A 27,242-nucleotide genomic window follows, 5' to 3' on the forward strand; every position below is an offset into this window, starting at 1 on the left:
ATATATATTGTTGTTGTCAAGTTGCCTTTCCTGTTCGGCAATTCTATTTATTGAAATTGTCAAAGCATTATCATCCGACGGTCAGAAGGCAAGTAATCTCATAAGTCATATCCACCAGGCTGTTGATGCCGTTGATGGTGTGCTCCCCTTTAAACGGCAATCAAAAATCGTGAAAGTAGACTAAAAGACTTGTGGTCTGGACACCAAGCTAACATCAACATAATAATATTTAGTTTAGGAGTCTTCATGAACGGTTTCAGCCAGCTTTTTTTCAATTTTTTTGATCGATTTTATTATTTTTTTTCCGATTTTTATTAAAGAAATGTGTAAATCTTTTTTAAAAAAATCGATTCGATTTTGACCATTTTGTTCGACAACCCTAATTTAGCTAATATCAACACTATCACCACGACCACATAAGAGTAAACGCAGACTCTTATTCATAACATGAATTTGACATAAGATCATTCCTCTATTAAGTGGAGGAATGGTCACGCGTTATTGAGCTTATTATATTACAAAAAGCAAGAGATCAGATAAAAAAAAATTTGGGATCTAATTTAAGATATCCCATTGGCCATTTGGGATTTCTTTATCTTTGTCCCAAAAGTTACAAAACGAGCACCAAAGAAATTGAACAGTTCTTTGTTTTGTTAGTCATGACATACAAACTTGACACACTTTCCGTCTTTAATCCTACCATCCAAGTCTTTTGTAGTGCTTTCTAAGTGGGCAAGTTGTAAGAATAATGAATAGGGACTCATGAATAATCAACAGAGGTGGGTACTAACTCTAATTACCAATGAAACCCAGCCGGTGAAGGATAATAGCTAAAATGAGCATGCATATAGCCAGAATCAGGCCTTGTCGCCCCAACAACCAGTTCTTTGCTTTCCTTGTACCTTCTACTCCCCTTTGAATCCTATCCATCCAACACATCTGCAATAGAACAAATGTGTAAGAACATCAAACTACTTGAGCTCCAAATTTGACCAGCATCAGACTTGAAAGAGGTCATAATGTTTAATCAACAAGTTTTTTCAAAAGGGGTCAAATTGATTATCTGAAATCTATGATAAACAATGAAAACACAGTTACAGAAAGTACCATTTTGTCTAAGTGCTCAGGGGATAACGACGACATGGCTTGTTGGGCTTTCGCCGCATCTTCCTTAGAAAGTTTCATTCCAAATTGTTCACTCATGCTTGCCATCGTTTCTGGGCTCATATTCTTCATCATTGATGTGAACATCTGTTGAGACATGCAAGAAAACATCAACCAATGCAATGCCAAAAATACTAATGCATTATAATTCAACATATTAAGACAAACAACATGGGCCAATGCATATTGCAAAGTCTGGCTTCGATTCTGATACCATTAGATACTTGACCAATGACCCGAAACATGAAACACTTTCTGAACATCACACAAACAGCCTTCAGCAGTATAAATATGGACATTTCATTCTTAAAATCCTTCCTGTAAACACATTGTGGATCACAAGGCAGAGCAATTTTTTGAGTTTAATGAGGTTCAGACCAGCAACTTCGGTTTCATCATTTCACCTAAATGGGGAGGCCTTGCGATGACATCATTGGATATCTAAGAGGGTTCAGTGGCAAGGTTGGGCAGATTTCACACAGGCCTTACTCGTTAGATTTGGTCAATGGGAGTATGAGGACCCAGCTGAATCTCTGAAGCAGTTAGTCCAAGGCAGGAGCAATTGGTAAACCACCTGAACCAGTGAAGGATGAGAAAACCGCACAATTTCTTTCTTCAATTGGGTGGTTGCGACGTGATCATGGGGATGGCCTCGCTCCGTTTGCTAGGATCCGTGCTCGATAATTTCGTCGAACTCAGTATGATGTTTGAAGAGGAAGGTAGAAGCATCACCATCTTGGGCCCAAATTCTGGGACAACCAAGTTATTGAAGCCCAACGTTCGGAACGGATCTTGTCGGGCCCAAGCCCACTTGGGGTCATAGGGGTAGCCGGGTAGCATTAGAGCCAACCGGCCTAACAGAATATAGATGGTGTAATTATTAATTCTCAGCGAAACGAGCAAATGCTATACAAGGTGACCCAAGAGCTCAGGCCCAAAATGGAGTGGCCATAGATCAGCCCTTAGCTGCTCTTCTTCAACGATTTCAGAACTTGTTTGCCAAACCTTTGGCAACTACCCTAGGGCTTTGGCACAGTAATAATGTGGTATTAATACTACGGAATTGGAACCACACTTATATGGGATGGGGGCTAGAATTTTTTAAATCACACACATTCATTCAATCGTGTTCACAGAGTCCAGGACAGCTTGTCAGGCAGAAAAATAGAAAAGAAAAAAGAAAAAAAGCCATCAAGGAAAGCAAACGAACGTACCTGCCGCATAGCCGGATCTTTCATTTGATTTCTCATCTGCTCTTGCAAATCAAAATTTGACGATGGAAAGCTTGGCTCTGGTGCACTACTTCTATTTGAAAGGGAAGTACGCGAAGAACTAGTTTCACCTGCATCATTCCCATTGACTAAAATTTTTTCACGAGTTTCTGATGATCTTAACCCATTATCTGAACTTAGCCTATTAGAGTCTAAGGTTGCTGGAGTTGGAACCGCATCTTTCCTCTTCAAAGAGGATGACATTTCATACATCTTCTGAAGCTCTTCAGATGGCATCTTACTCATCATATTAGATGCCGCTTTAAGCATGTCAGGTGTTATATTTGGAGGAAACAATCCAGGTCTGGAGGGATCCCCTGTGGGATGCAAATTTTGCCCTTGAAAAGAGGAAGCCATCTGAAGCATTTTCTGAAGCTCTTCAGGTGACATCTTGCTTATCATATTTGAGGCAGTCTTGAACATTTCAGGAGATATGTCTCTTGCTTTGTCACCACTAAAGGCAGCCAGGGTTTCAGGATCAGCACCAGAAACAAAATTCTGGAATGATCTAAGGTTCCACGGGGGCAAGGAAAAAAATAAAAACAATCAGGCTTAAATTCAACAATTAGATGGATTCAGTACTCAATGATAAAAACAAGTAAACAACAAACAAAAAAAGGAACTACTCTCATCATACAAGAAAAAAATGAAAAAAAAAGAAAAGAAAAGAAAAAGTGAGAGGGTAAAGGAGCAAAGAAGAGATAAAAAATCACAAATTACACTTCTGGAGCACACAACATTTAGAAATTGCCAGAAATGAAACTAGTTGCTAGTGCAACGTCAGTAAAATGTAGTACTTAATCCATACCACCAACAAAAACAAACAACAAGGTTCAATCGTTTTATGAAAATTGGATTCTGACAGGTAGAGGAGTCCTTTAATTTTCGAATTATGTAGTTGAAATCAAGAGTCAAATAACATATAGCATCCTGCGAACTCTAAACAGAGCTTTAGAGACCCGATTAACCAGCTGACAACAAAAACCAAAAGAGGTTAAAAACTTTGAAAATGAGACTCGTACAAAAACATGAGCTCACACTAACAAGCTACACATTGACATTTACAGAGAGAACAACAACTGCAACAATAAAACGACCAGCAAGGAAAATAGCTCCATTACATGAGGATTCTACCAACTCTACTCCACATATATCAAACAGTCACCAAAATATTTTTTGGACAGACTAAATAAAAATATATCATTCCTGCAAATGCACAAAAGACAAAAGAAAAAAAAAATATTAGGATTCTATAATGGAAGCAACTGAACCTGATTGCCTCTGGGTCATCACTCACAGCTTGAAAATGGTCAGAATTGGTTGTTAAGCCTCCATTGCTATCCCCACGCTCATTTGTAGAGATGTCGATACTCTCTTGCGCTTGTGCATTTTCCCTTAATGAACTTTTTTGGTTTACAGAAGAGGCTGTCTCAACTTCATCAGTTATTTCTTCAATAACTAATCCTATTAGACAAACAGAAAGAGAGAAAATTTATTTTGATGCTTTGGAAACAAAAAAAATACAATTGACAATGTTTCAAAGTAATTCAGTTAAAAAAGCTAAACAAAGGAAAGCTATTCTACCTTTACGTGCTTGATGTCTGCCTTCTTTGACCAATCTTTCCTCAACATCCCTGTAATGACAAATGATATCATTGATCAAACTTTCATATTATGTCCAATAGTCTTTTCTTTCCATTACCATTAAAATTACACACAATCGATTAGACATATAAATACAAAGCTCACAAGGTTAGTGGACTCGATTAACTTAAACATAATGACAGTAATCATAATAACAGAACTTAAACAGTTTGTTCAACCAGAAAAGGGTTATTATTCCTCTTCTCGAGTGTGAAGGACATACAAGCTAACCAAGGTAAAGACTTCATCTGCACTCTGCACTTGCAACTCATTCATTGCAAGGATGAAGTTATAACAACGAATTTACAGAGGAATTAGGCTTTGCTTTTACTTTTGACGACTACAAGCGATCCTTATTTATCATTGGATTACTCAGGGAAAAAGCCATTGATATTCTCTCCACTTCCCACTTTGATATCCTTATCTCAGTATCTAACAACCTAAGAGCTTCCATCGTTTGGGGTTTGTGAATTCAAAATTCCTAAGTTCCATTATCCAAGCAGTAAAACAATTTAAAGATACAAACTTTCCACTAGTCTGATTTTAATAATAATCATCATCGTCATCCAAGTCTTGCCACAAATTATTTGGGGTCGGCTACAAGAGCTCATGACAGAAACCAATAAGAACCCACTATTTGAATTATTTCCCGCCATTCATTCCTATCCACTAGCCTGATTTTACTAATGCCGTGGTAAAAATTTTTGGATCAAAACAAAAAAGGAAGCCCTCACAAGTATAACATTTTTTCATGTGCCCATCTGGGAAAGATCAGAGATTTCTGGAACATATGTACCTGAAGACCTCTGCAATAGTTTCATCATCTGGGGAAACTTCATGCGCCTTGCTTAAATCCAACAGAGCATCCTGGAAAATATTATAAAGTTTTTCAGACAGAATAAGAAAATTGACAATTGCACAAGTTTTAATGATATTTTTAAATTCAGTTCAGCAACTATGTCCCCAGATGAACTCACCTCCAACTGTCCTTGCTCTCTATAAGCTTGACCCTTTCGATAAAGAGCTTTGACATTCTTTGCATCATATGCCAAAACCTAAAGAGTATGAATTCATTGCTTCAATTAGGAAGGAAAAAAAAGGGGGATGCATGTGCATAAGCAAAAACATCTATATCTTTTAAAATTTGAGGATTTAATCTCCTTCACACAGATAATATAAAATACAAAAGTTCTGTAGTTAGGCACCCTAGATTGGAAAATAGGAAGGGATATTATGCATGAACAAATGTATATAAGTAAATGACAAAGGATGAGAAAATTAATTGACCATACCTCAGAGCCTTCTTTTATGCACTCATCATATTGCCTTGTTTTCAGGTAGCAGGACATCAAGTTAAGGGAACATGCTAGTAACAGCGCTCTGCTTTTAGAGGATGGAAGTCCTTTCAGATTTCTTTTTGCCTAAGATAATGAAAAGGGCCAACAAATATCTCATCAATCTAAATGCATAAAGCATACCTAGTCTGCTAATTGATTCTTGAAAACAATAATTAATCTGAGAACTGGACTTACAAGCAAATATTTGTTTGAGGCCTCTTTGTACCTGCCCTGATTGTGTAGTTCATTCCCCTGCAGCATATTGAATAAGTCCATACATCACAAAAACCACAACAGATGCCAATATATCATTAAAATAAACTTAGAACATCCCTATTTCAGTTACCAATGCTGGAACTTACTACTTCCTTTTTTCTTAATGATTGATGATGACAGAACCGTGAAACCGACATTCAACAAAGGATGACGAGTGCTTTTCGTTCAAGACTTGAAAATCAAAGTTACCTGTTTCTTCAACATCTCAGCCCCATTTATTTCATATGCCATCTGGGAATCGACACGAGCACGCATAGAAGAAATTTCTTCAGGTGACGCATTAGCCATTTTTTCACCAATTTCAGCCATCTCCTCCGGGCGGGCATACTTTAGCTGTTCTGCAGCATTTTTCAAGTCTTCTGGTCGCATATTATTCATGCTTTCTGAGGCCATTCTCATCAACTCAGGATTGGACATCATCTGTAATACCAGCAATATCATGAACATGTAGTAGCAATATAACTAGTCAATGAAACTGACAACGTATATAACAAAGGAAAACTTAATGCCCATTGAACACTGCTAACCAAGAAAGCAATTCACTAAAGACTGACAAACAAGCTTTGCCAATTTCTGACCCTTCCTGAAATTCAAATTCCATGACTATGAATCCCATTCCACGCTAATCCAATGTACTTTTGACGGGACAATTCCTCAAGTGTTTGTTGGGCCAACCTTTCCCTTCTCTACCCATTCTTCTAATTATTACACCCTAAATTCTACATGGAATGCTGCACGCTCCGACTAAGATTCCATCCTTTAACGTCCTCAACGAGTATTAGAACCAAACAAAAGCACATACAAAGTTTAAGAAATCAAAAACCAACGATGTGGACGATACCTACAATGGTCATAAGATTCAAATCACAACAAACCACAACACATATGCAATCCAAAATTAAATACGAAGAGGGGGTTACCTGTTGTTGGATCCTAGCTAATTCGTCTGGGGACATGCGACTCATCTGCTCCTGCGCGATTCTGATCATGTCGGGATCCATCATTGCGTTGAACATTTTCTTCCTAATTATCGATCACTGACAACAATTAGCTGTTTCGGGAATCTAATACTCAGACTTGAATACAACTTCAAATGCAAAGTACAAGTGAAAAGAGGACAGGATGTTTTCGTTTCTTTTCCTTTCTTCGCGAGGAAATACGATGACGAAGAAGATAAGTAGAAAAATAAGCGTGAATGGGCGAATATATAACGGGACGGAAAGTGCATGCCGACTGCGCGGCCTACCAAACCTGACCGGCTTGGTCTTTTGATTCGGGGACCCAGGCTAAGTCCCTAACCAAACAGAATATGGAATACAAGTGTCCATTTCACAATTAAATTACCAGAATGCCCTTACAATCCTCTCGGTGATTCCATCTTCCTCCCAACTTCAGGTTTCTGCCACTGAAAAAGGAGCGAAAATTAAAAAATAAACACACTGTTACATGGCATATTCTGATCAGGCAATTTCCACTTATGTTTTTTATTTTTCTATTTAAAATGAGTATTGAATTAGGTTGCCTCCAACTTGGAGAGGAAAGTGCAAAAAATTTTGGAAGGTCAAATTCAAATTGCTTGCACATTTGGATTCTGTTAAGGCTTCAACCGAGGATACTGAAATGACCGCTACCCAAGATCCTCTCGATAACCGATGGATCTATGTCGCGTTGATGGGGATCATTGCGTTGAAGGGATATCTATATGATCCGAGTGACTGACATCCCCCGTCATCCAACCTTTTAACCGTTAACTTTACCAGGCCAGATTTTGCCTATTCATGTACAAGAAGGCAGCAGAGATCATACTTGGCTGCCATCGTATAAAATTCTATGCTATGGCTTCTATTTGTAAAGAAGAAAATCGGGAATTACCTACACAAGAAAAGAACATTATTTGGGAACTCAAGTAGAAAACGGCCAAACAAATTTGTGCTTGCCTAGACATTTATACAGTGATACAATTCTATGCACAAATAGTAGTTATGAAGCAGTACTAAATTCTATTAAGCCAAGGAGAAGAGGAGCGTTCAATTGGGAGGAACTTGCATCATCAACCCTGCTCCTTGTATGGAGTCCATATTAGTTTGCCAACATCAACCTCGGGACCACCGCGGCCAGCAGCCTTTAAATGACGATCCAAAACCTTTGGATCCGCACAGATGACATGTTGTCCTTTCCTGTACTGGATCAATTCGAGGCTCTGAAGAGTTGTCAAAATATCCTCGGCCTTGATGGCTGTCATGTCACTCAGCTCCTGGAAAAAGATGGTGAGGAAAAAAAATATTATACTTGTAAAGTAACCGATATTTTTGTTTTTCATGATTATGAACACCAAACCTCTCCAAGGTTAGGTCCAATCTTAGCAGAATAAACTTCGAAATTGGAATACTAGCAATCACACGCAAACCATTTGAATTCATATTAAAATATTTCCTTGCCTCAGATTTACTGAAGGTAAGAATCATGCTCGCCTTGATAGAAATGTTGCCCTTGTGTTTTTTCAAGATGTCTAAAAGAACCCTCGTCCAGTAACCTCTGTAACTCAACAATCCCAGATCAGAAAGAGGTCTTTCAGGTGTACCCACTTTCCCTTCCTTCTTGGAAAGTTCATATGCTGTCAAGGTATGGAAAAATTAGCAAAATTCATCACGCACATGAGAAATACTAAGGGGTCAATACACAAGAACAAGTAACACATGAATATTTGCATAGACAAAGGACAAATTCTGACAATGGTCTTCTACAATTATAAAGACAGAACCAAACTGCAAAGATGTACCTATAATACCTGTATACAACCCTCTAACATGGCAATAAACATTCTGAGGGAAAACATAATCTTCTGGAATTGCATGGTATACATCCAAACAAATTTTATCATATGGACCTTGTGATATATGAACAGCATGTGTGTGTCATCCAAAGTAACCTAAATCGAAACACAGTACGTGACAAATCTAGATTTACACAGAATTTTGAGCACTTGATGTAACTTGCGTAATGGAAAATCAGACCTCGCTGAGTGCACAAGAGAGAGAAATAATATACAGTATACACTCAGATTCAAAATAATTCAGACAGAAAGTCAAGGAGGCGGAGAGGGAGAACAAAATACATCAGAGAACTTACAGAATGCAATCAAAAATTTTCCATAGCCTTTCCTCTGATAAGGAGGAAGCGTAAGAATGCAGGCCAAATTGTAGGATTCTTCTGAATGCTTTTCCTGCACCATCAGCCACAAAAAGGTACAATCAAAAAAAATTTCAAATATATCATACCAAATCTATTATCTATGTAATACTTAAAAGCTCAGACATATAAAACTTTACGTTGCAACAAATTTCCCTTAATAAAAAAGAAAATTCTTAATGGAAATCTATCACGTTTTACAACGCACTTAATAATATTTAAAAAAGAAAATCAATACTAATTCCATATATTGCTCTAGACATAAAATTTTATATATATATATAGAATTATGCTACACCACACTTAAATAATGTTAAGAAAATTAATGATATTGGGAACTCATTGCTTTTACTCAAACAAGCATGATACGTATGGTTGCATATTCGTCCATAGGTCAAATCGGATAAGTAGTTATTGGAATAATTGTTCAAAATATAATAATCAAGTGTTTTAATAATAATTCAATGGAAAACTCTAACCATTAATAACAATAAAGAAAAGAACATCAACTATAGTAATTTTACTACGGCCCTATTATTGGAAATAACATTAAATTTAGAAACTATTTAACTAATTAAATTATTTGGTTAGAACTATTTATATAAAAATGATCGTGCGTGATTACGAATGTAGTTTATTCTCGTTAAAAAATATATTTCTTAATCATTATTATACAAGTGCTTACATATGTAAACATTATGAATAAAGAATATCGAAGGATTGTATTAATTAATTAGTTTAAAAGGGGTATATTTGAAGTATAAGTTTAAAGATGACAAATATGTCAATTAACTTCCAACCTACATTATTATATGTTATTCATAGAGCAAAAATTATATGTTATACTGATACAGGCAAACATGTGGCCCAATGGTTATGTGGAGAGGCCGTTGCGGGCTCGAAACGGCCTCTCCACATATTATGTAGTAGTAAGGCACAGGAGTCATTTACCATTCATAGAGCAGATACTGTTTTTACTAATTTTAATCACTAATCAAACAAATTTATCGGGGCTACCTGCACATTGCATAGGATCCCGACTAGTTTATGAACAGGCAAAACAAAATAATTATGCGCTCATTTGTCAAATCCAACAACCAAAGCAGATTTTAGGGGAAAAGTATAAGGATCATATGGTTTTGAGTTTCTTGAAACATAGTCAAAAAAAGGGGAAAGTGGGTAAGAGTACAGTTAAAAAAATTTAGATAGAGAAAGTTCTCATTAACTAAAGACATGGTAGAGCTAAATCTTTTTTGTATAAAAAATAACAAAGATGTTTTAAATACAGCATCCCACCAGCTACTGTGTAGATATAGTTCAAGAGTCTCACCACAAACTTAAAAGGTAAAATAATGGTTAAAATATACATGTTAGGCACAGATTAATGTTCCAGGTAAAACAAAAGCTCGCTGACAATACCTTGGAAAAATACCCAACCATGTGGCATCCTCGATCATCGCATTCACACAAAATGTAAAAGAGAAAGAGGTCAACATCATAATAAAGGGTCTTGTGATCAAGAAACAATTTCGCCAAGTAGCATAGATTCTGTGCATAGACCTTGTTCTTCTTACCATCAACCTGTCTCAAAGATGCAATCAAAAATGAACAGCTAAATCACTAACTGGCTTTGGATACAATCGGATACAACAAAAAATTATTGTCAATGATGCGAAAATTTCACAAGAAGGGGAGGAAAAGAAAGAAAGAGAAGAAAGAGACAAAAATCTGCAATCTTGCTATACTACAAAATCAGCATATTCTTTATTCTTTTTTAATGGAAACAATAATCAGTAAATGCAGGGCAAAACTATCAAAGTAACACGAAGAAGAAACTAGAAAGCAATAAGTATTTTCACATGTGATGTGACAGGCATTTCATGGGAGTAAACTTAAGGCTACAAGAACTTAGCTTTATACAAAATCACTGATTTTCTCATAACTCTTGTCGTCATTATCAGAAGAATGTTTGCTTTCCTTTGCTCGAAAGTTAACAGTAAAAGTAAACAACGCATTAAAAAGGAACGACTAGTTAATAGCTTTAAAGGATATCAGCTACAGTTCTTCATGACCATGATAATCAAAGCGCTAGAAAAGAGTGCAGAAAATTCATAAAAATCATGTAGTTAACATGGCAAAACTGATCCTGATTATGTACCTCAAACATTGACAGTGTTCCACTTCGGTATATCTCGTCACCAGGGGGATGCTTAAGATCACACTTCCTCTACGCAAAAAGAGAAGCAATGAATAAACCTCTAGAGAATAAAAGAATAAGCCAACTCTTTTTGATCAGTCAAGATAGAGAAAGATATAACAGGGGAGGGAAAACATAAGAAAATCCAAGAACTATGAAATAACAAAAATTGATTCCATAAAAAAAACCAAACCAAACCAATATCCCATCCTCTCGTGGACATAGCAAGACAAAAAAAATACAAACGCAGGAGATAATCAAATTCTTTTGACTTAAATGATCACTGAACCCACCAAATTCAATGATTGTACAAGAACTATGAACATCTCATTAGATTCCAAAGTGGTAAAGCCATAAGATCAGTAAAATTTCTGAAAGGGGCTTAAAAACGTCTTCACGTAAAGCTACTTTAGTATAATTTCAACACTACAGGCAAAGCAAATGATAAAGCTCCAGGCAAACTCACCATGTGCCTTTGGAGCTGTTCTTTCCGCTTCATGAAGTTGAGACAAAACTCACAAAAGTACAGCTTTGAAGAGTCGTTGTACTCTGGAGGAAAAGGAGAGAAATACCATGTCTCGATTTCATATCGTCCAAGTTCTATAGTAGCTATATTTTTCACTTTTGTGAATTCTTCATGTTCACGAAGGCTGGCAGCATCAAGCTCCTCGTGGCCCTATACAATGCAATGCATACATCAAATGGCATCAACATGTCTTAGAAAGTTAGTAGAAGTGTAGAACTATTTGGAAAAGTCGATAAGGGCCCTAAAAAAGTTAATAAGGCATAACATTTCATTTTGTAAATTTTCTAGAGAGAACAGGTAGAAGATCATTATGTCTTGAGTGTGTGAGCAAAAAATATCATTTCTATGATTGGTATAGTTCAGGAGGTGCTATAGAGAAAACACCTGCAACTTCAACCCTCATAGTCTATGCCAAAAAAAAAGCCGACGGATATTTTTATTCAAAAATTCAGTTAAATTTCAATAAAAGTAGGACATATGTATCGTTTTCATGTGAATCTTCTAAAATATGAAATCTCCTTGCCCTGTTTTCTGAAATCTCCCTATAGGGGAACGCTACAATTCCATGTTACAATCACAAGAGTGCATACTGAACAGAATGTAGTTTGCACATACCTCCACATGAGTCTCATCAATCTTTCGTTTCTGGTGACGAGTCATTTTTAGGCCGGTCACCTGAAAAACTTGTGCGTGGAATTTTTCATGTTAATATATTTTCGAGTATTATATACATAAGCCACGGGGGAAGATCCCAAAGAGAAAGAAATGGTTCCCATTGAATGAACACAACCGAACACAGAAAGCTCTCAAAGATAACACAGCCATCATTGAAAAAGGAGAGAGATCAACAATGTAGATTACAGTTGATTCCTAAAGCACGAGGATCAATATTAAACAAAACATCCATACCTTATCCTCCACCTTCTCATCAACGGCAGTCTCTATCGAATCAAGATCAAGTTGTTCAAGCTTCACCCACTCATCTAGCCTTCTGTTAACTGGTAACAAGAAAGAGGGAAAAAGAATTAAAGAAGTAAAATGATAGTAATTTGCATCCCCTCGTCTGATAAAATACGTAAAATACATCATCATTGATACAAATAGTTAAAAATAACACACCAAATCAGTAAAGCACATTCCACAAAATCAATGAACAAAAAATAACACCACCAGTGGAACATCAACTTCTCCACAGCTCAATTTAAATTAGCACATCTTATTTTGTCACCGTTATTAATGTATTCATTAGATAATATGGCATGCATGTGTACAAGTATGAAAGTGGCAGCGCAATTGTTTTAGGAAAAAATTTGAGGGAAAAAAATGTGACAGTATTATCTGAAAGCTTGAAGGCCCCAGCCCTCAGTACATCATGTGATCGTCCATAAATTTTCCCTAATCACCATCAACTTTGAGACAATTACAGTCTCCATAACAACTCTCCTTTGCTCTCTCTAGCAATCCACGTTAATGTTTCTCCAAAACTTTCGAGCACCATCTTTAGATGCTGTCCACCAGAAGCGTATTGTACCTTCTTTCTTATGCCAGTAAAAGAAGCAAAAGTTACCTCATTCCACCTAAACAATATTAGATAAAAGATTTATGTACCTCAACTACCATGCGAATATCCATGTCATTGTTCATTAGATGACAACCCATAGTGAGCCTAAATGTCCATCCAATTCCTAAACCAATCCTTGTTTTTATACTTCGACTCAAGCGATAATTCCTCGATAACTACCAAAAAAATTCAAAACCCTAGAACTAAATTACGCAATCAGAGAGTGAAAAAGATATCTGAACTTACACTCAGTGTAGTGAACGTAATATTCATAATCGTCGTCGTCTTCACCAGGGAGCAACTTGCGGCGCTCGATGACCTTGACCGGATGGTACTTAGAATCCCTCCAACGGCACATCACGCGAGTACCAACTTCCAGAGGAAGCATTCCTGATGCGTTTCTCTTCCTGAACGGACCCTCCAATCCCACGGCCGCCGGAGGCGCTGCCTCCCCAGCAGCTAGCGTTAGGGTTTCATCTTCATCGCGCTTGGCGCCGGAGTGTGTGGTGGCCCCGTTCTCTACGCTCGTCGGTGTATCTAAGGAACCCATTCGACGGTTAACAAACGCTCTGAAACTTTCGCACAAGTATGGTTGATTGCGACAGAGCCCCTTACTCCTCCCTGGCAACGGAAAAAGGGAACAGGCTCAAATGGACAAGTTGGCTGTCACTTCTCAACTATAGTCAGTGTCCAAATCTAGCGGACAATGGGCCATAATAGTCCGGCCCATCCGAAAACAGCGGCCCATGAATTTACACCGCCCGTGCTCTTTTTCAACTATTGGTTTATTACTTAAATAGAAAACAAATTTCTAAATGAATATAAAAATATTTCAAACTTATATTTATTTTGTAAACTCAATTTTGTGATTGATAATGGTTAAAAAAAATAAAGAGTTGGCCGGTTCCATGAAAAATAAGTTTGACCTTTATCTAGTTCTTTTCTGTTTATGTGTCAACAATTACGTGATTCGTAAAATATATATTGTCTATCAAATTTTGGGTGGATGTCCTATAAACTTACAAAATGCAACGTCATAGAGAAGATATGGGGTTTAGGGGATACTGGCGCAATAGTTAGCAGATTAATAATATGATCACCTTAAGGAAGAGGATTGAGGCAAAGGATGAGATCGGCGAAGGTTCTTGATTTGATTTGTGAGTTCGTCTATTTTGGAATATTGTTCTCAATAGGGTTTCCTGTTGGTTGCCAGTGGCCGCCCTATGTTTTCTTGATGCCCAGATTTTGACTTTTTATGTATTGTTCCTTGTTTAGGCAATTTTGGTTATGTATAGTTTGTTGTTATGTTTTGATGATATGAGTTCTTTCGTTATATCCAGGTAGGTGTTTGTCTTTTTGTTGCTAGTTCATGTTATAGGTCAGGTTCTTAGTTCGTTGGTATGGATTTAAATTTGGCTTTCTAGGTGAAACGTTTTGGAATTGAGATTTAACATTTTGTTTGGACTTCCCATTTTTTATGTACTAATAGTTCTTTATAAAAAAAAAATCGCACCATTAATAATATAATTCAGATTTTAAAATATTGGTTATGTGAAGAAATTGTTGAAGAAGTTTATAATTGTATTTTGTATCAAGAATTTAAAATTTACAATATGAGAATAAAGAGAAGTTTTTGTTATAAATTTTTTTTACTTTATATTAGTTAAATGGTGAATAGTCAAATCTTTTATTGACCTATTCACTACTTTATCCTATTATCCGTGTCCAAAGATATTTGAGTTTTTAACTTTCAAGTGTTTCTCCTTAGAGAAGTGGTATCCCACCCCCCAAATTGCTTATCCCACCCCCTAGATATACTGTAGTATATCATGATGACATTTGGTTGCTACCTTTAAAAGGCCACTTCTTCACTTAACTTCCCTCGTGGTCTGTTTGATTGCATTTCCGTGTTTGATTGAGCTATTTTTCAAGGTTGACTTTGTCTTCTATCTCAGTTTGATTGCATTTTCCCATGACATTAGTTGCAACATATGGGTCAATGCCAAATATGGGTCACTTGATTGCTTCTAAGTACAATGTGGTTTTACACGTTCTTAGTTATGAACAGTGCTTGATATTTTTTCCTCTACGTTTTATACCTCCACCTTTACATGAACGTATTACTATCACAATAGGATGGTAATCACTTCGTTCAATTGACATTGACAGATGGTTACTCGATGCCTTATATTATGATTAAGTGGTTTAGATACATTGATGAGCATACAAACGAATGAGTCATTCCGTATATAGAACAACTTGCAATATACATTAGCTGTACCCGCTGATCTGCATTGATGTAATATAATAAGTTTGCTTTAATTAATTGATGGGGGTGAGAAAACCAAATAAGGGGTGGAAAAACTAATTTATTGAATGAGAATCAAATGTTAAATCATTCGTAATTCAAAATAATTAAATATCAAATCATATATAAAATAATAATAAAAAATTAAAAATAATAATTAAGGGGTGGGGTAACCAAATTAGGGAGGTGAGAATCCTTTTTCTCTTCTGTTTAATTTATTGGGACAAAACCTTTTGCTTTTGCCAATCAGCCACCACCTTAGTGATGTTTCGATGATGATTTTTTATGTGATTGATCGATTAATTTTTTTCACAATCTCATTTAATTTATAATTATTTTTTAAAATTTAAAAATTATTAAGAAATTACAAGGATCAATATTCGATTATAATGTGAAACATATTTTTTAACAGTATTTAAAAAAAAATCACGAAATCCACCCCAACGGTCTATTCGAATTATAGGGCCCTTTTGGCTCTCCGTTCTTAGCAAAATTTTCCTGCTGCGTCAACCTTGATCCCGACGCGTCATGTTAAAGTCCGTTTGGTAGTCCGTTTCGGTGGGGTCACACCACACCAAATGCAGGCCCAAGCGAAAGCTCGTAAGAGCTGCTTTCAAGGTGGAAGTAGTTCAGCCGAACTCGGTTTCAGAAATAAATGCTCGGTTTTTTACCCGCCTATCCTCGAAATTTTTATGTAATTTCAATTATTTCCTTATCCAAAACTAAACCTAATTCGCGTATGTGAGAACCTGACCTCAAAGCTCTCAAGTTTGCGCCGCTCTCTCATGCTCCCATATGCTCGTCATTGACATTTATTAGTATTTATGATAAAAATTTGACAAATTTCACTTGCACCTCACCACACCGTAATTTTGTTCATCCAAACGCTAAACTGCATACCAACTCATCTCACCACAGTTTTTTTTGTGACACGCCAAACGCTTTTTGTCAATAGAACTCACCTCACATCAGCATAACTTTTTATCTTACAGCACCTCACCTCACAGTATCAAAATACAAAGCACTCCCAAACGACCCATAAACGTCAGACCATAACCCAAACGGTCTAAAATGTTTGAATCAAACTCCATCCAGACCGTTGATCTACAGCAAACTCGCCGACCGATTTTGGCAACTTTTTGTTTTTTGGAAATTTTAAAGTATTTACAAAATACAAGGGACTACTAAAAAAAATCACGCACTCTGTAAACCGGGAATCCACCCCAACGGTCGGTTCGAATTATTCGAACGTCAGACCATAACCCAAACGTTCCAAAATTTTTGAATTTAACTCCATCCGAACCGTTGATCTACGGCAAACTCACCGTCCGATTACGTCTACCGACTCTCTCTCTCTCTCTCAAATCGCTTTTTCCCTCACAAACCCCAATTTCAAATCCCCTTCAGTTTCCGACTTTCTCTTCTCCCAAACACCCTCCGTGCTTGCTTTCCACTTCGTCTCCTGGTTCCATCGTTTGTTTCGCCCTCCAAATCTTTACCAGAAAACACACCAGACACTCATGTTCTCATCAATCTAGTTCCCCACAATTTTTATCTGCCTCTCTTTTGACAAACAAATGCCGTTCATCTCGGACACAGCAAGTGCGATCAAGAGCCGCTTTGGCTTCAAGGATAGTTCGTCCGCCTCGGAAGCAGTGCCCTCAGTCAGGAGTTCGCCGGATCTCTTCAAGTCGGCGACGCGAGATAATCCCGGGCAACCCCTAGCCGCGGCGTCTTCAGTGCGGAGCCTCGGGGAGTTGGACGACGACAATGGAGTCGGAAGCAACAGATCGGTGCGTCAGCCACTGCCGGCATGTCAGGGCTTCGAGCTCTGTGAGGATCCGTCCTTCTGGAAGGACCAAAACGTGCAGGTAATTAGCTTCGTTATTTCCTGAAGCAGAGTTTTTGTTGACTGAATTGGATAGAAGATTCCATCGTCTTAAATTGTTAAGCACTTGTTCTGAAGATGCTGATGCAAGTTATGCCTACGTTTCTAGCCGTCTCTGTCCACGGAATTTACTGATTGATTATAGAGTGCGAAAAAGTATATGAGCATAGAAGGTAAAAATTGTCAATAGAACATTCTCAAACGAAATATAATTGGCCTTATATAGATCTGTAACTATTTTCTGTTTGGTCTTGCCTTAATCTGAGTTGAGGAGAGTGATTGTTTCTGCTTCTTGCAAAAATTGTCAAGTCTAACCCAAACAGCTTGTAGAGGTATTGCCGGCTTTGGAATGCATGGATTTGTCTTTTAAAAGGCTTTCTACGATTGATAGTAGCAACACTTTATTTTCTCTTAACTTATTGAAGTGAGACTTTTATCTGAACAAAAATGATATGTAGGTAATCATAAGACTTCGTCCTCTTAGTAGTTCAGAAATATCTCTACAAGGATACAACAAATGTGTTAGGCAAGAGAGCTCTCAGACTATTACCTGGACGGGTCATCCAGAGTCACGTTTTACCTTTGACATTGTTGCCGACGAGAATGTTAGCCAGGTAAGTCAATTTTTCCCTTTTCATATAGTTTCATATATCTTCCACGTTAAGGATTCAACTGTATTTAATAATTCTAACAGGAGAAGCTTTTTAAAGTGGCTGGAGTGCCAATGGTGGAAAACTGCGTGGGAGGCTACAATAGCTGCATGTTTGCATACGGCCAGGTGCCATTTTAAATTTATTCTGGTATATTTGTTTGGTGTTAGTTAGATTTATTTGTGATGAGAGGGTTTTTTCAGTATATGGAACAATGTCAGAATGTTGAATGATGGTCTTAAATATGTCATTTGCTTGCTAATTTTATTGCCAAGAGAAACGTAATTTAATATAAAAATTTTTTTGAGTAATGAATTTCAAAAAAATGTAAATGTTGTCATATGCATTGGGTTCAAATTTATCTGTATCAATCAATGAATCTCAAATTGTCTGATTTTTCCCATTGAATTTGGAACTACCATTCGATTCACTAATGTATCTGGTTATTTTCAGACGGGAAGTGGAAAGACTCACACAATGCTTGGAGACATTGAGGAAGGCACTCGAAGACACAATGTTAACTGTGGGATGACACCAAGAGTCTTCGAGTATTTATTCTCAAGAATCCAGAAGGTATTTTCTGTTCCATTTTGGTATACACTCGAAGTTCTCCTCCTCTTTCTGTTAAAAGGTATTTTAGCCAGTCGGATTTCTTTTATATCAGCTCAAAATGTAGGTTGTCAATGGTCACTGCCACAACATATTTCACTTGTGATAACTTTTATGAACTTTGATTTTCCTTTTCTTTGTTTACCGGATGTCTTTGCTTGGACACTAATGACTAGACTAATTGAATTAGCTTCTTAAGTTAATGGGCATAAGGCATATTTTTTTTATGTAAACTAATGGCCATTGTTTGAACTGCTATTATATATGATTTCTGCATTTAAGGTTCCTTGCTTGTCTTTGTTGCAAGATTCTAATTGCAGCTTTTGCCCTTTCATCTGTGGTAATTCAGGAAAAAGAAGCTCGTAAAGATGAGAAGTTAAGATTTACATGTAAATGCTCATTTTTAGAGATATACAATGAACAGATTCTTGATCTTTTGGATCCATCATCAAACAACTTACAGGTACCAGAGTACTTGAAGTTTCTTTTCATCATTTTTATTTTCTGTTCTTGCAGTGATCTTTGTTTTTTTGTCTTTCCTTTTTTTCTTCGTAGAGATACTTTAGGAGCCAAGCATTTTAAGTAAGAAGATAAATCTTTACTTCTACAAAGTCTATGCTTGCATCAATAATCTGAAAAGAATAATGTATATGTTTTCTCTTTTTGTAGATCCTTTAAAAAGCATTTGAAATTATATCTCAAGAACTGTGCTTTCCCTTGATGCTTTACTCAGTTTTTTTCACTGATTGACTTATAAGGAACTTAATATGTTGGTTGGGAATGTTGCAGATTAGAGAAGATATCAAGAGAGGGGTTTATGTAGAGAATTTGAAAGAGATAGAAGTGACAAGTGCCCGAGATGTGCTTCAACAACTTATCCAAGTATGTAATATCTTTATCCAAGATGCTGTTTAATTTTTTTTTAATTCTTTTTTGGTGCAGCTGAAGTCAATAGAAATGGCTTATGAACTTTTCATTAGTTGGTTAGAGGTTCCTATAGACGAAGTAGGTTGCCTACTTATGAGTTTTCCATTTGTTTGGATATCTTTTATTTTGAGATTTGGAAAAAAAGGCTGGGGTTGTTGACACACACTGAGTGAGTCATATCTTCCTGTTGAAGTCTTGATGATTTAAAACTGGTAACAAGCTTTGAAGCAAAAAGAGCTGGCCGCCAGGATATTGTCTAACTTCAATGCAGCAATTACAGTGTTATTAGTTTTGTTAAGGGTTTAAGTTTAACAAACGGAAAGACTCTCACTTTTAAAGCAAAGAAAAAGAAGATTCGTTAATGAATCGTTTTGCAATAAAGAATTTCTTCTGTTGAATATTATTTATTTTTCAGGGAGCAGCAAATCGAAAAGTAGCAGCCACAAACATGAATCATGCAAGTAGTCGTTCTCACAGTGTGTTTACTTGCATCATTGAAAGTAAGGTTAGTTGTTTTTCTTCTAAATTTAATTCGATCGTTTTTCTTCTAAATTTAATTCAATTCTGAAACTTTTAGCCAAATGGAGTTATGTCAAAGTTGGATCAGTTTTGATGTAATGTTCTAATTAAGTTTTTGCTGCATCAGTGGGAATCTCAAGGGGTAACTCGCCATCGATATGCTCAGCTTAATCTTGTTGATCTAGCGGGCTCTGAAAGGTATGCTATTGTAGAAAGAAGTGGAAAAAAATCCAAGACAACAAATTTTGCTGTAAACTTCACTGTTTTTTCCCCCCTCTGTATTCCTAACATTTTGTATACAGGCAGAAGAGTTCTGGTGCTGAAGGTGAGCGTCTCAAGGAAGCTACCAATATCAACAAGTCTCTTTCAACATTAGGGTGTGATGTCCCTACTTTCATCTTCTATTCGATCAACCATCTTGTTTCACTTTGGACTTTGAGTTATCTATTTCCTACCTGTTCTTTTTCTTAAGATTAAATCAATGGGTTTGGTTTTGATATGTGCAGGCTTGTGATTATGAACCTTGTCAGTATATCCAATGGAAAGTCACTCCATGTTCCTTATCGAGACTCAAAACTCACATTTTTGCTTCAGGTATATGATTACATGAATTAGTAGACAATAGAGCAAAAAGTCCAAGTTCATATTTCATAGCCTAAACTGAAAACATTTTCATGTGGTCATGGTATATCGTTCTCTCTTGGTGCAGTTTTATGCTTAGTATTTTCTTATACTAATAATTGAAGGTCTGACATTAATAATCTCTCTTTGAATCTGGGAGCCAAGGCTTCGTTATAGTTGAACAGAGTTACTTGATCATCTAAATTGATTAATTAAGTCCATATCATCAATTAATTATTGGTCTAAGAATATGCCTTTAATTGGGGTTTCCCCCCTTTTCTTTTCAGGATTCACTTGGAGGGAATTCAAAAACTACCATAATTGCAAACATTAGCCCAGCAAATTGGTGAGTGAAATTCCATTTATTTTCCTTTAAAAAGTTTGATATACTCTCTCTCTCTCTCTCTTCTTTTTTTTGTGATAACCACATGCATTAACCATTTTGGAGTATTCAGCTGCTCATTGGAGACGCTAAGCACATTGAAGTTCGCACAGCGTGCGAAATTCATTAAGAACAATGTATGTGACCTTTAGGTTACCATTTCTATATAATACCTTTCAGCATCTCTAGGTTACTGAAAATACTATGTAGATTAATGGTTGTGGGTTTCTAATAGCGTTATTTGGTACTTTTCACGCTTCTAAGTTCCTACTCTTTCCTATATTTATCAGGAAAATTACTTTTATATATTATGCAGGCAGTTGTGAATGAAGATGCATCTGGAGATGTTATTACAATGCGGATGCAAGTTCAACAGCTTAAGGTATCATGATAAGAACCAGAATTTTTATCTTGCAATGAACACCGAGTCATTTTTAATTGGTTATGCTATGCATTCAACTGTTCACTTTCTACATTGTATTCAATAGGGTTGTCGAGTCATATTGTGTGAAAGGAGGTGAAAATGGTCATTGAGTATGACAAAATATAAACGTATACAGAAAATCTTTGATAACTGCACTAAAGAAAAATCTTGAAAAGTCATTTTTAATCCAGTTAAAGGGCAAACATGTGGCCTAATAAAATAAGTAAAGTTGCTTCGCCACATATTAGGGGTCATGGAATCAAGTACCAGAAACAGTCTCTCCTCAATGCTGACTCAGTGACTCTACTAAACCTGTATTCCAGAGTTGCATTTGTGGTTAAATAAGTTTGTTCTATGCTTATGTATAATTGTCATAATCATCAATGTTTTTTCCCAAACTATTTGAGGTGGTCGGCAATAAGAATTTATAAGCAAAATCAGTTGGACTCTATTCTGTGAATTTTCCTTTTCCATTCCTTTCGATGTAAATCTACGCTCTCCAATAATCATATATTATATTATTTTAATTTATGTGTGAGTATGTACAGCTTGTTTCAATTTAATGTAAATGACCTTCTCATCTTACAAAAACATATGAGGATTCCTTAGGAAAACTATTGTTTACCTTAGCATTGTTTATCTTGTAACATTTGGTGGTTTTTGCCTTTTTTTTAAATGACGTGCATTTATTTTCAGAAAGAAGTATCCCGACTGCGCAGTTTGGTCTCTGGGGAAGCTGAAAAGTTGGACAGTGATACTTTGGCAGTCAGCTTTCCAGGATCTCCAGGTTATTTCAAGTGGGAAGGGCTTGATGGATCACTCAGTCCGCTCGCATCTGATAAAAGGACATCCCATGTATGCACTATTCTTCCTATATTCTAGGATAGGTTCTTTTGTAGGACCATTGGATAACTTAAGTTTTAAAAAATTCTTAAATCTTAACCTTTTTCAGAAGAAAGACTACGAGGTTGCCCTTGTAGGGGCTTTTAAAAGGGAAAAGGACAAGGACATTGCATTGCAGTCATTGGCTGCTGAAAACCAGGCAGCTATGCAATTGGTATGTGTATAAGAATTAACTTGTGTCTTGCTATGGAGTTGGTACCATGCAGTTTTTGGTCGATATTCTATTATTTTCTTGTATGGACTGTGAGAGGATATAAGCTACAGAAAAGTTCAGCTTCTGAATTTTGCAAGAGATATATCTCGGGATATAAGGGGCTTTCATTGAATTCCATTATCATGCTATGTCTTGCCTTATATTGGTTTGTTCCGAATATTCTCACTCAAAAACAATTTATGGTATTCTCTATTGATTCAGGCAAAACAAAGAGAGGATGAAATACAAGGCTTGAAAATGAGACTAAGGTTCCGAGAAGCTGGAATAAAGAGGCTAGAAGCCGTTGCTTCTGGAAAGATATCTGCTGAGACACACTGGTTGAAAGAGAAGGAAGAACATCTTAAGGAAATTGATGTTCTAAGAAACCAAGTTGACAGGAATCAAGAAGTTACTAGATTTGCAATGGAAAATTTGCGACTGAAGGAAGAAATCAGAAGGCATGCCATTTACCCCCTCCCTCCGATTAAGTTCTCAATTTGATAGAACTGAGCTTTTATATGATGAAAGCATCCCTTTTTTAACTGCAGGTTGAAGTCATTTGTTGAGGAAGGTGAACGGGAGACGATGAGCGAACAAATCATGTTCTTACAGAATAAGGTGGAAATATTATATTTATTTTAAAATGTGTAATTTGGGGTTTACAAACTCTTTTTCCTACAATATTGTATTTCATGTGCAGTTACTAGAAGCACTTGACTGGAAACTTATGCATGAATCGGATTCCTCAATAAAGCAGGTTTTTCACAAACTCTTATAAAATTCATAGGCACGTTATTTCTATTGGTTGTTTTTCTTCCTAACCTTGGTTTCTAATTTTTTGTGCCACAGAAAGCAGATTCAGATACAGAGAAGGAATCTAATATTGATGGTGATCCATCATGCCCTAATCAGGCAAGCAAAGATTAATTCCTTTTTTTCTTTTTTTGTTTCACTTTTAAATTTATTTCCAGCATTGAAGACTTATTTTTCTATTGCATCTTTATCCATCCAATATGAGCTTGAGAAAACAAGTCCAACTATAAATAAGATGAGTTAGTTTCCGACCAGATGATCATTTCAGTAGCAGAAAGTTAGCAATTTGAAGAACCCTTTTGGTTTATTATAGGAAAATTGGTCGAATTTCATCTGCACTTAAAAAGCATGTTTATGAAATTCAAAATTGGATCTTTCAAACATGTATTATCATGTCGAACAGCAAATACATAAAATTTGAGTTTAGCTTCTCAGCAGAGAAGTGATTAAAGGAATTCTGCTTTCAATATCTATGCATTAATATTTTAGTTCTATTGTTGTAGTATAATTAACTCAATGTGTTGTAATTAAAAAAAATGGCGGTGTAATACATTAAGTATATAATAATAAATTTGAGATAGTGTATTTATAAAAAACACATATTTTAAATTGATGTTGTAATGTAAAATAGCGGTGTATTTAACCACCCCATGCTTAAAATGGCTTTCAGCAATTAGTCTCTCTCTCAGCTTTATCTTTTACTTAGAATAATGTAATTGTCAGACTCTAGTATATCACCTGACTTGATTCCTTCCGCTTTATATGGGAATGCATTCGCCTTTCTGTTGGCTTGCCTGCAGCATATGTTAGAAATTTGTAGTTTTCTTTTACAAAAAGTAAGTAAATAACTCTCGGAAGATGAGTATATTTTGATTCCAATGCAGAAACAAGGATCTCCTTGGCGTTCTTCAATTAATGAAGAGAATGAATTCCTCCGCATGCAGGTATATGATTGATACTTTTCACAGGACTTAAGCATTCGCTTTAAACATGATTTTATTTGTTTAAATGACTTTGATATGATGCATTGACTATGGAGACCTCTATTCTAATACAGGCAATTCAAAACCAGGCAGAAATGGAGACACTTCTGAAGAAATTAGATTTCTGCCTTCAAGAGAAAGAAAAATTGGAAGGGTAATGGTTTAGTTTGTTGGTTGCGTACCTTTTTAAACTGATAGTAGTCTAGGGGTTCGGTCAGTATTTCCCAATATCTTGGCAATGGTGACTCTCTATTATCATTACTCAAGTAGTTGGGCAGTGTTATTTACGTAACTGCTGATATCTGAATAAACTTGTAGGCATATTCATGATATGGAGACGAAGATCGAGGAAGAGAGATTGTCTAGAGCCATGAGAGAAGGCACGGAGGAACTCAAGCCTCCTACTTCTGTAACTGATGACCTCGTGGTTAACATTAATGATCAAATGGAGCTGAAAGCCATGGTTGATGTCATTGCTGCTGCAAGTCAAAGGGAAGCTGAGCTCTCTAAGGAGAACAATGATTTGCGATTAAAGGTTAAGGTTTTACTTGATGATAACAATAAACTGATTGAGCTGTATGAAAGAGCAAGTTCAGAAAACAATTACAAACAATCAAATAGAGTTGAAAATCTTCAAGAGGAGGACATGGAAGCTCACAGCAGCCGGAGTGATGCAGAACTTGCAAAAGAGAATAAAATGAAAAGAGAGGTTGAGAACTTGCAACATCAGCTCGTGGAATTCCATGAAGAAAATGAAAAACTAATGACTTTGTACGAGAAAGCCATGGAAGAGAGGGATGAGTTCAAAAGAATGCTGTCTAGCGCAGAAAGCAGAGTAAAAGTTAGCGACATGGATTGTCCAGAAAAGCTAGTAGAAGTTGATGGAGTGGGATGTCTTGAGTCATGTGAACCTCCTCCTATTCACGCTCATGCAAAAAATTCAACGGAGGAAAGTGGTTGCCATGGGTTTAATTTGCATGACACAGAGGCAGTTGCTAGTTTAGGAAAACCTGCAATGTACAACAAAGAGATGCCTGTACTGAATGTGCAAGATGAGAATGGTCAATATTCTTCCAACATTGAAGGAAGGGATGAGAATCAGCTTCGAACTGATTACCCTGAGTCAGTCCAACCTCTGAAGCATGTCGAAGCCAAAGCCTCAACTGAGCAGTTTGTTGAGTTAAGAGGACCACCTGTAGCTGATGAAGCAGAAGTATTTACTGAAGAAAATAGTTTTACTGGATTTCTTGGATCCAGTCCACTCCATGAGGATGATCCTGTTGGTGGAGAAAATCTGGGTGATGCTTTTGACATGGAAGCAGATCCACCAAATCTCCCTGCAGTTAGAGTGTCAGCATCGGAGGATCTAAACTTGGCGAGAACGAAGCTGGAAACGGCACAGGGAAAGCTTTTGAATTCTGCCAAATTTGTTAGTATGCTGTTTTCTCTTGAAAGAACATTTGCCGAGTTAGAGAAGCTTTCGAAAGAAGTTGAATCAGTGGAAGGTGGTATCCAGGTCAAGAAGCAGCAGTTTGAATCAATTAAACTTCTTCATTTGGAGGCGCAAGAAAGAAAAGCTCTTACTGAGAAGAAGTTATCGGCTCTTAAATACTCAGTGTCAAACTTTTCTTCATCCATCACTTACTTTGAACAGCGGGAAGCTCGAGCAAGGGCAAAGGTAAGTGCTGCTTCATCTTACCTAGGCCAAAAAAAGGATAAATTAAGCCATCTTCAACTCTGTAAGGGTGAAACCGAAGCTTCTTTGGAGAAGATACAAGAAGTTGAAGCTGAATTAACAAGGAACCTTGTTCATTTGAAATCAAAACTTGAGAAGGAGAACCAAAGGCAAGAGAATGAAAAGGTTCTATTTGCCATAGATAACATTGATAAAGTAGACCCCATGCAGAAAATTAGGTGTTTGGGCAGTAAAGCTACTGAGTTACTGAAGTCTGCGGAAGAAAAGACCAAGTTGCAAAGTGAAATAAAGGTATCTAAAGAGAAACTTGGGGCCATAAGAAGAGAATTTCAGAATCTGAATGAGAGGTCTACAAATATAGACAGTGAAATTCAAGCTGTTCAGCTAGAGATACAGAAAGGTACCACGTCTTTGGAGGAGATGGAGCTGACCCTTCATGGTGTCCTCCAAGAGAAAGACACTCTTGCCGAAATGAGAGAGAAAGGAAAGACCGAGATCGAGAGCGTAATTCTTCAATACCATCAGCACATTTTTGATGCAGATTTGAAAGAGGCAGAGATTAAGACTTTGGAGGAAGAAATATGGATGGAGCTGAGAAGAATTGAAGACTTACAAACAGCAAGGGCTGCAGCTGCTGAAAATAAAACCAAATTGTTGAATGACAGTTGCACCTCATGTTTCATATCAGAAACGATGGAAGAAGAACTAAAAACAATCGAGGCCTGTGTCCTTGAAGCCAAGATGGTGTTAGGAGGGGTCACTTCAAATTACTGTTAAGTCTTCTGCTTAACTCCCCATTGCATAAGATGACTTAAAATGTTTTTACAGAAAGCAAATTATTCATGCATCTACTGTAGCCAAGAACCATGCAGCAATGTACCTGTGATAGTTAGCCAGCTAATGTTCATTAGCCTCTGTCCTTTGGAGTGTTAGCCCTTATATAAAATTGCAAATCATTTTTGTTGGAGGTCCTGATCCATTTGGAATTTAGTCATAATTCATAAAACTTGTACACTCAGTAGCTGCTAATCTGCTATTGATTTATTGGGATGAAACGATGCCGTTTCTGGAGAATTGCGATGCAACCAACCCATGTGCGAAGTTCTTTAAAGAAGAGAGTCCGGGTAATGACTTATTTATACCACTTGGGATGGCCTACCA

General features: G+C 36.7%; 3 protein-coding genes across 3 annotated transcripts; 1 reads left to right on the forward strand and 2 right to left on the reverse strand.

Annotated features, from left to right (window-relative positions):
• Nucleotides 1-515: 515 nt before the first annotated feature.
• On the reverse strand, nt 516-6,882 carry LOC120003115 (outer envelope protein 61). The gene is made up of 11 exons (XM_038852030.1): nt 6,613-6,882; nt 5,882-6,112; nt 5,612-5,668; nt 5,372-5,500; nt 5,057-5,134; nt 4,876-4,946; nt 4,020-4,069; nt 3,707-3,899; nt 2,379-2,943; nt 1,108-1,251; nt 516-939 (listed from the first exon to the last, which is right to left on the reverse strand). Exons 1-11 carry the CDS (start codon nt 6,706-6,708, stop codon nt 793-795), a joined length of 1,761 nt encoding a protein of 586 aa, XP_038707958.1. The 5' UTR covers nt 6,709-6,882; the 3' UTR covers nt 516-792.
• Nucleotides 6,883-7,537: 655 nt separating this feature from the next.
• On the reverse strand, nt 7,538-13,870 carry LOC120001244 (histone acetyltransferase of the MYST family 1-like). The gene is made up of 9 exons (XM_038849464.1): nt 13,412-13,870; nt 12,514-12,602; nt 12,220-12,279; nt 11,545-11,754; nt 11,040-11,108; nt 10,301-10,462; nt 8,822-8,915; nt 8,164-8,306; nt 7,538-7,946 (listed from the first exon to the last, which is right to left on the reverse strand). The coding sequence occupies exons 1-9, from the start codon at nt 13,713-13,715 to the stop codon at nt 7,743-7,745; spliced, it is 1,335 nt and encodes a 444-aa protein (XP_038705392.1). The 5' UTR covers nt 13,716-13,870; the 3' UTR covers nt 7,538-7,742.
• A 2,992-nt stretch (nt 13,871-16,862) lies between these two features.
• On the forward strand, nt 16,863-27,048 carry LOC120002947 (kinesin-like protein KIN-12E). Its single transcript, XM_038851816.1, has 22 exons — nt 16,863-17,344; nt 17,820-17,975; nt 18,056-18,139; nt 18,465-18,584; nt 18,970-19,083; nt 19,410-19,502; nt 19,963-20,052; nt 20,194-20,264; nt 20,369-20,443; nt 20,573-20,660; nt 20,975-21,033; nt 21,143-21,206; nt 21,386-21,451; nt 22,190-22,348; nt 22,446-22,550; nt 22,812-23,047; nt 23,138-23,207; nt 23,290-23,346; nt 23,439-23,501; nt 24,287-24,346; nt 24,460-24,539; nt 24,704-27,048. Exons 1-22 carry the CDS (start codon nt 17,051-17,053, stop codon nt 26,856-26,858), a joined length of 4,359 nt encoding a protein of 1,452 aa, XP_038707744.1. The 5' UTR covers nt 16,863-17,050; the 3' UTR covers nt 26,859-27,048.
• Nucleotides 27,049-27,242: the final 194 nt, after the last annotated feature.

The sequence above is a fragment of the Tripterygium wilfordii genome, chromosome 7 (genome assembly GCF_013401445.1).
Source record: "Tripterygium wilfordii isolate XIE 37 chromosome 7, ASM1340144v1, whole genome shotgun sequence".
Lineage (NCBI taxonomy): Eukaryota > Viridiplantae > Streptophyta > Magnoliopsida > Celastrales > Celastraceae > Tripterygium > Tripterygium wilfordii.

Bases quoted from the DNA above. Each gene is read 5' to 3' on its own strand.
- LOC120003115 (XM_038852030.1), bottom strand. From the start codon at position 6,708: ATGTTCAACGCAATGATGGATCCCGACATGATCAGAATCGCGCAGGAG. The intron at 5,669-5,881 runs GTAACTTTGATT...AATATGCTGCAG, and splicing joins CTGAGATGTTGAAGAAACAG to GGGAATGAACTACACAATCA. The intron at 5,135-5,371 runs GTATGGTCAATT...CATACTCTTTAG, and splicing joins GCATAAAAGAAGGCTCTGAG to GTTTTGGCATATGATGCAAA.
- LOC120001244 (XM_038849464.1), bottom strand. From the start codon at position 13,715: ATGGGTTCCTTAGATACACCGACGAGCGTAGAGAACGGGGCCACCACA. The intron at 12,603-13,411 runs GTAAGTTCAGAT...TCTTGTTACCAG, and splicing joins TTACGTTCACTACACTGAGT to TTAACAGAAGGCTAGATGAG. The intron at 10,463-11,039 runs GTACATAATCAG...TCTTTGAGACAG, and splicing joins GAACACTGTCAATGTTTGAG to GTTGATGGTAAGAAGAACAA.
- LOC120002947 (XM_038851816.1), top strand. From the start codon at position 17,051: ATGCCGTTCATCTCGGACACAGCAAGTGCGATCAAGAGCCGCTTTGGC. The intron at 17,345-17,819 runs GTAATTAGCTTC...AATGATATGTAG, and splicing joins GGAAGGACCAAAACGTGCAG to GTAATCATAAGACTTCGTCC. The intron at 21,452-22,189 runs GTATCATGATAA...ATTTATTTTCAG, and splicing joins TGCAAGTTCAACAGCTTAAG to AAAGAAGTATCCCGACTGCG.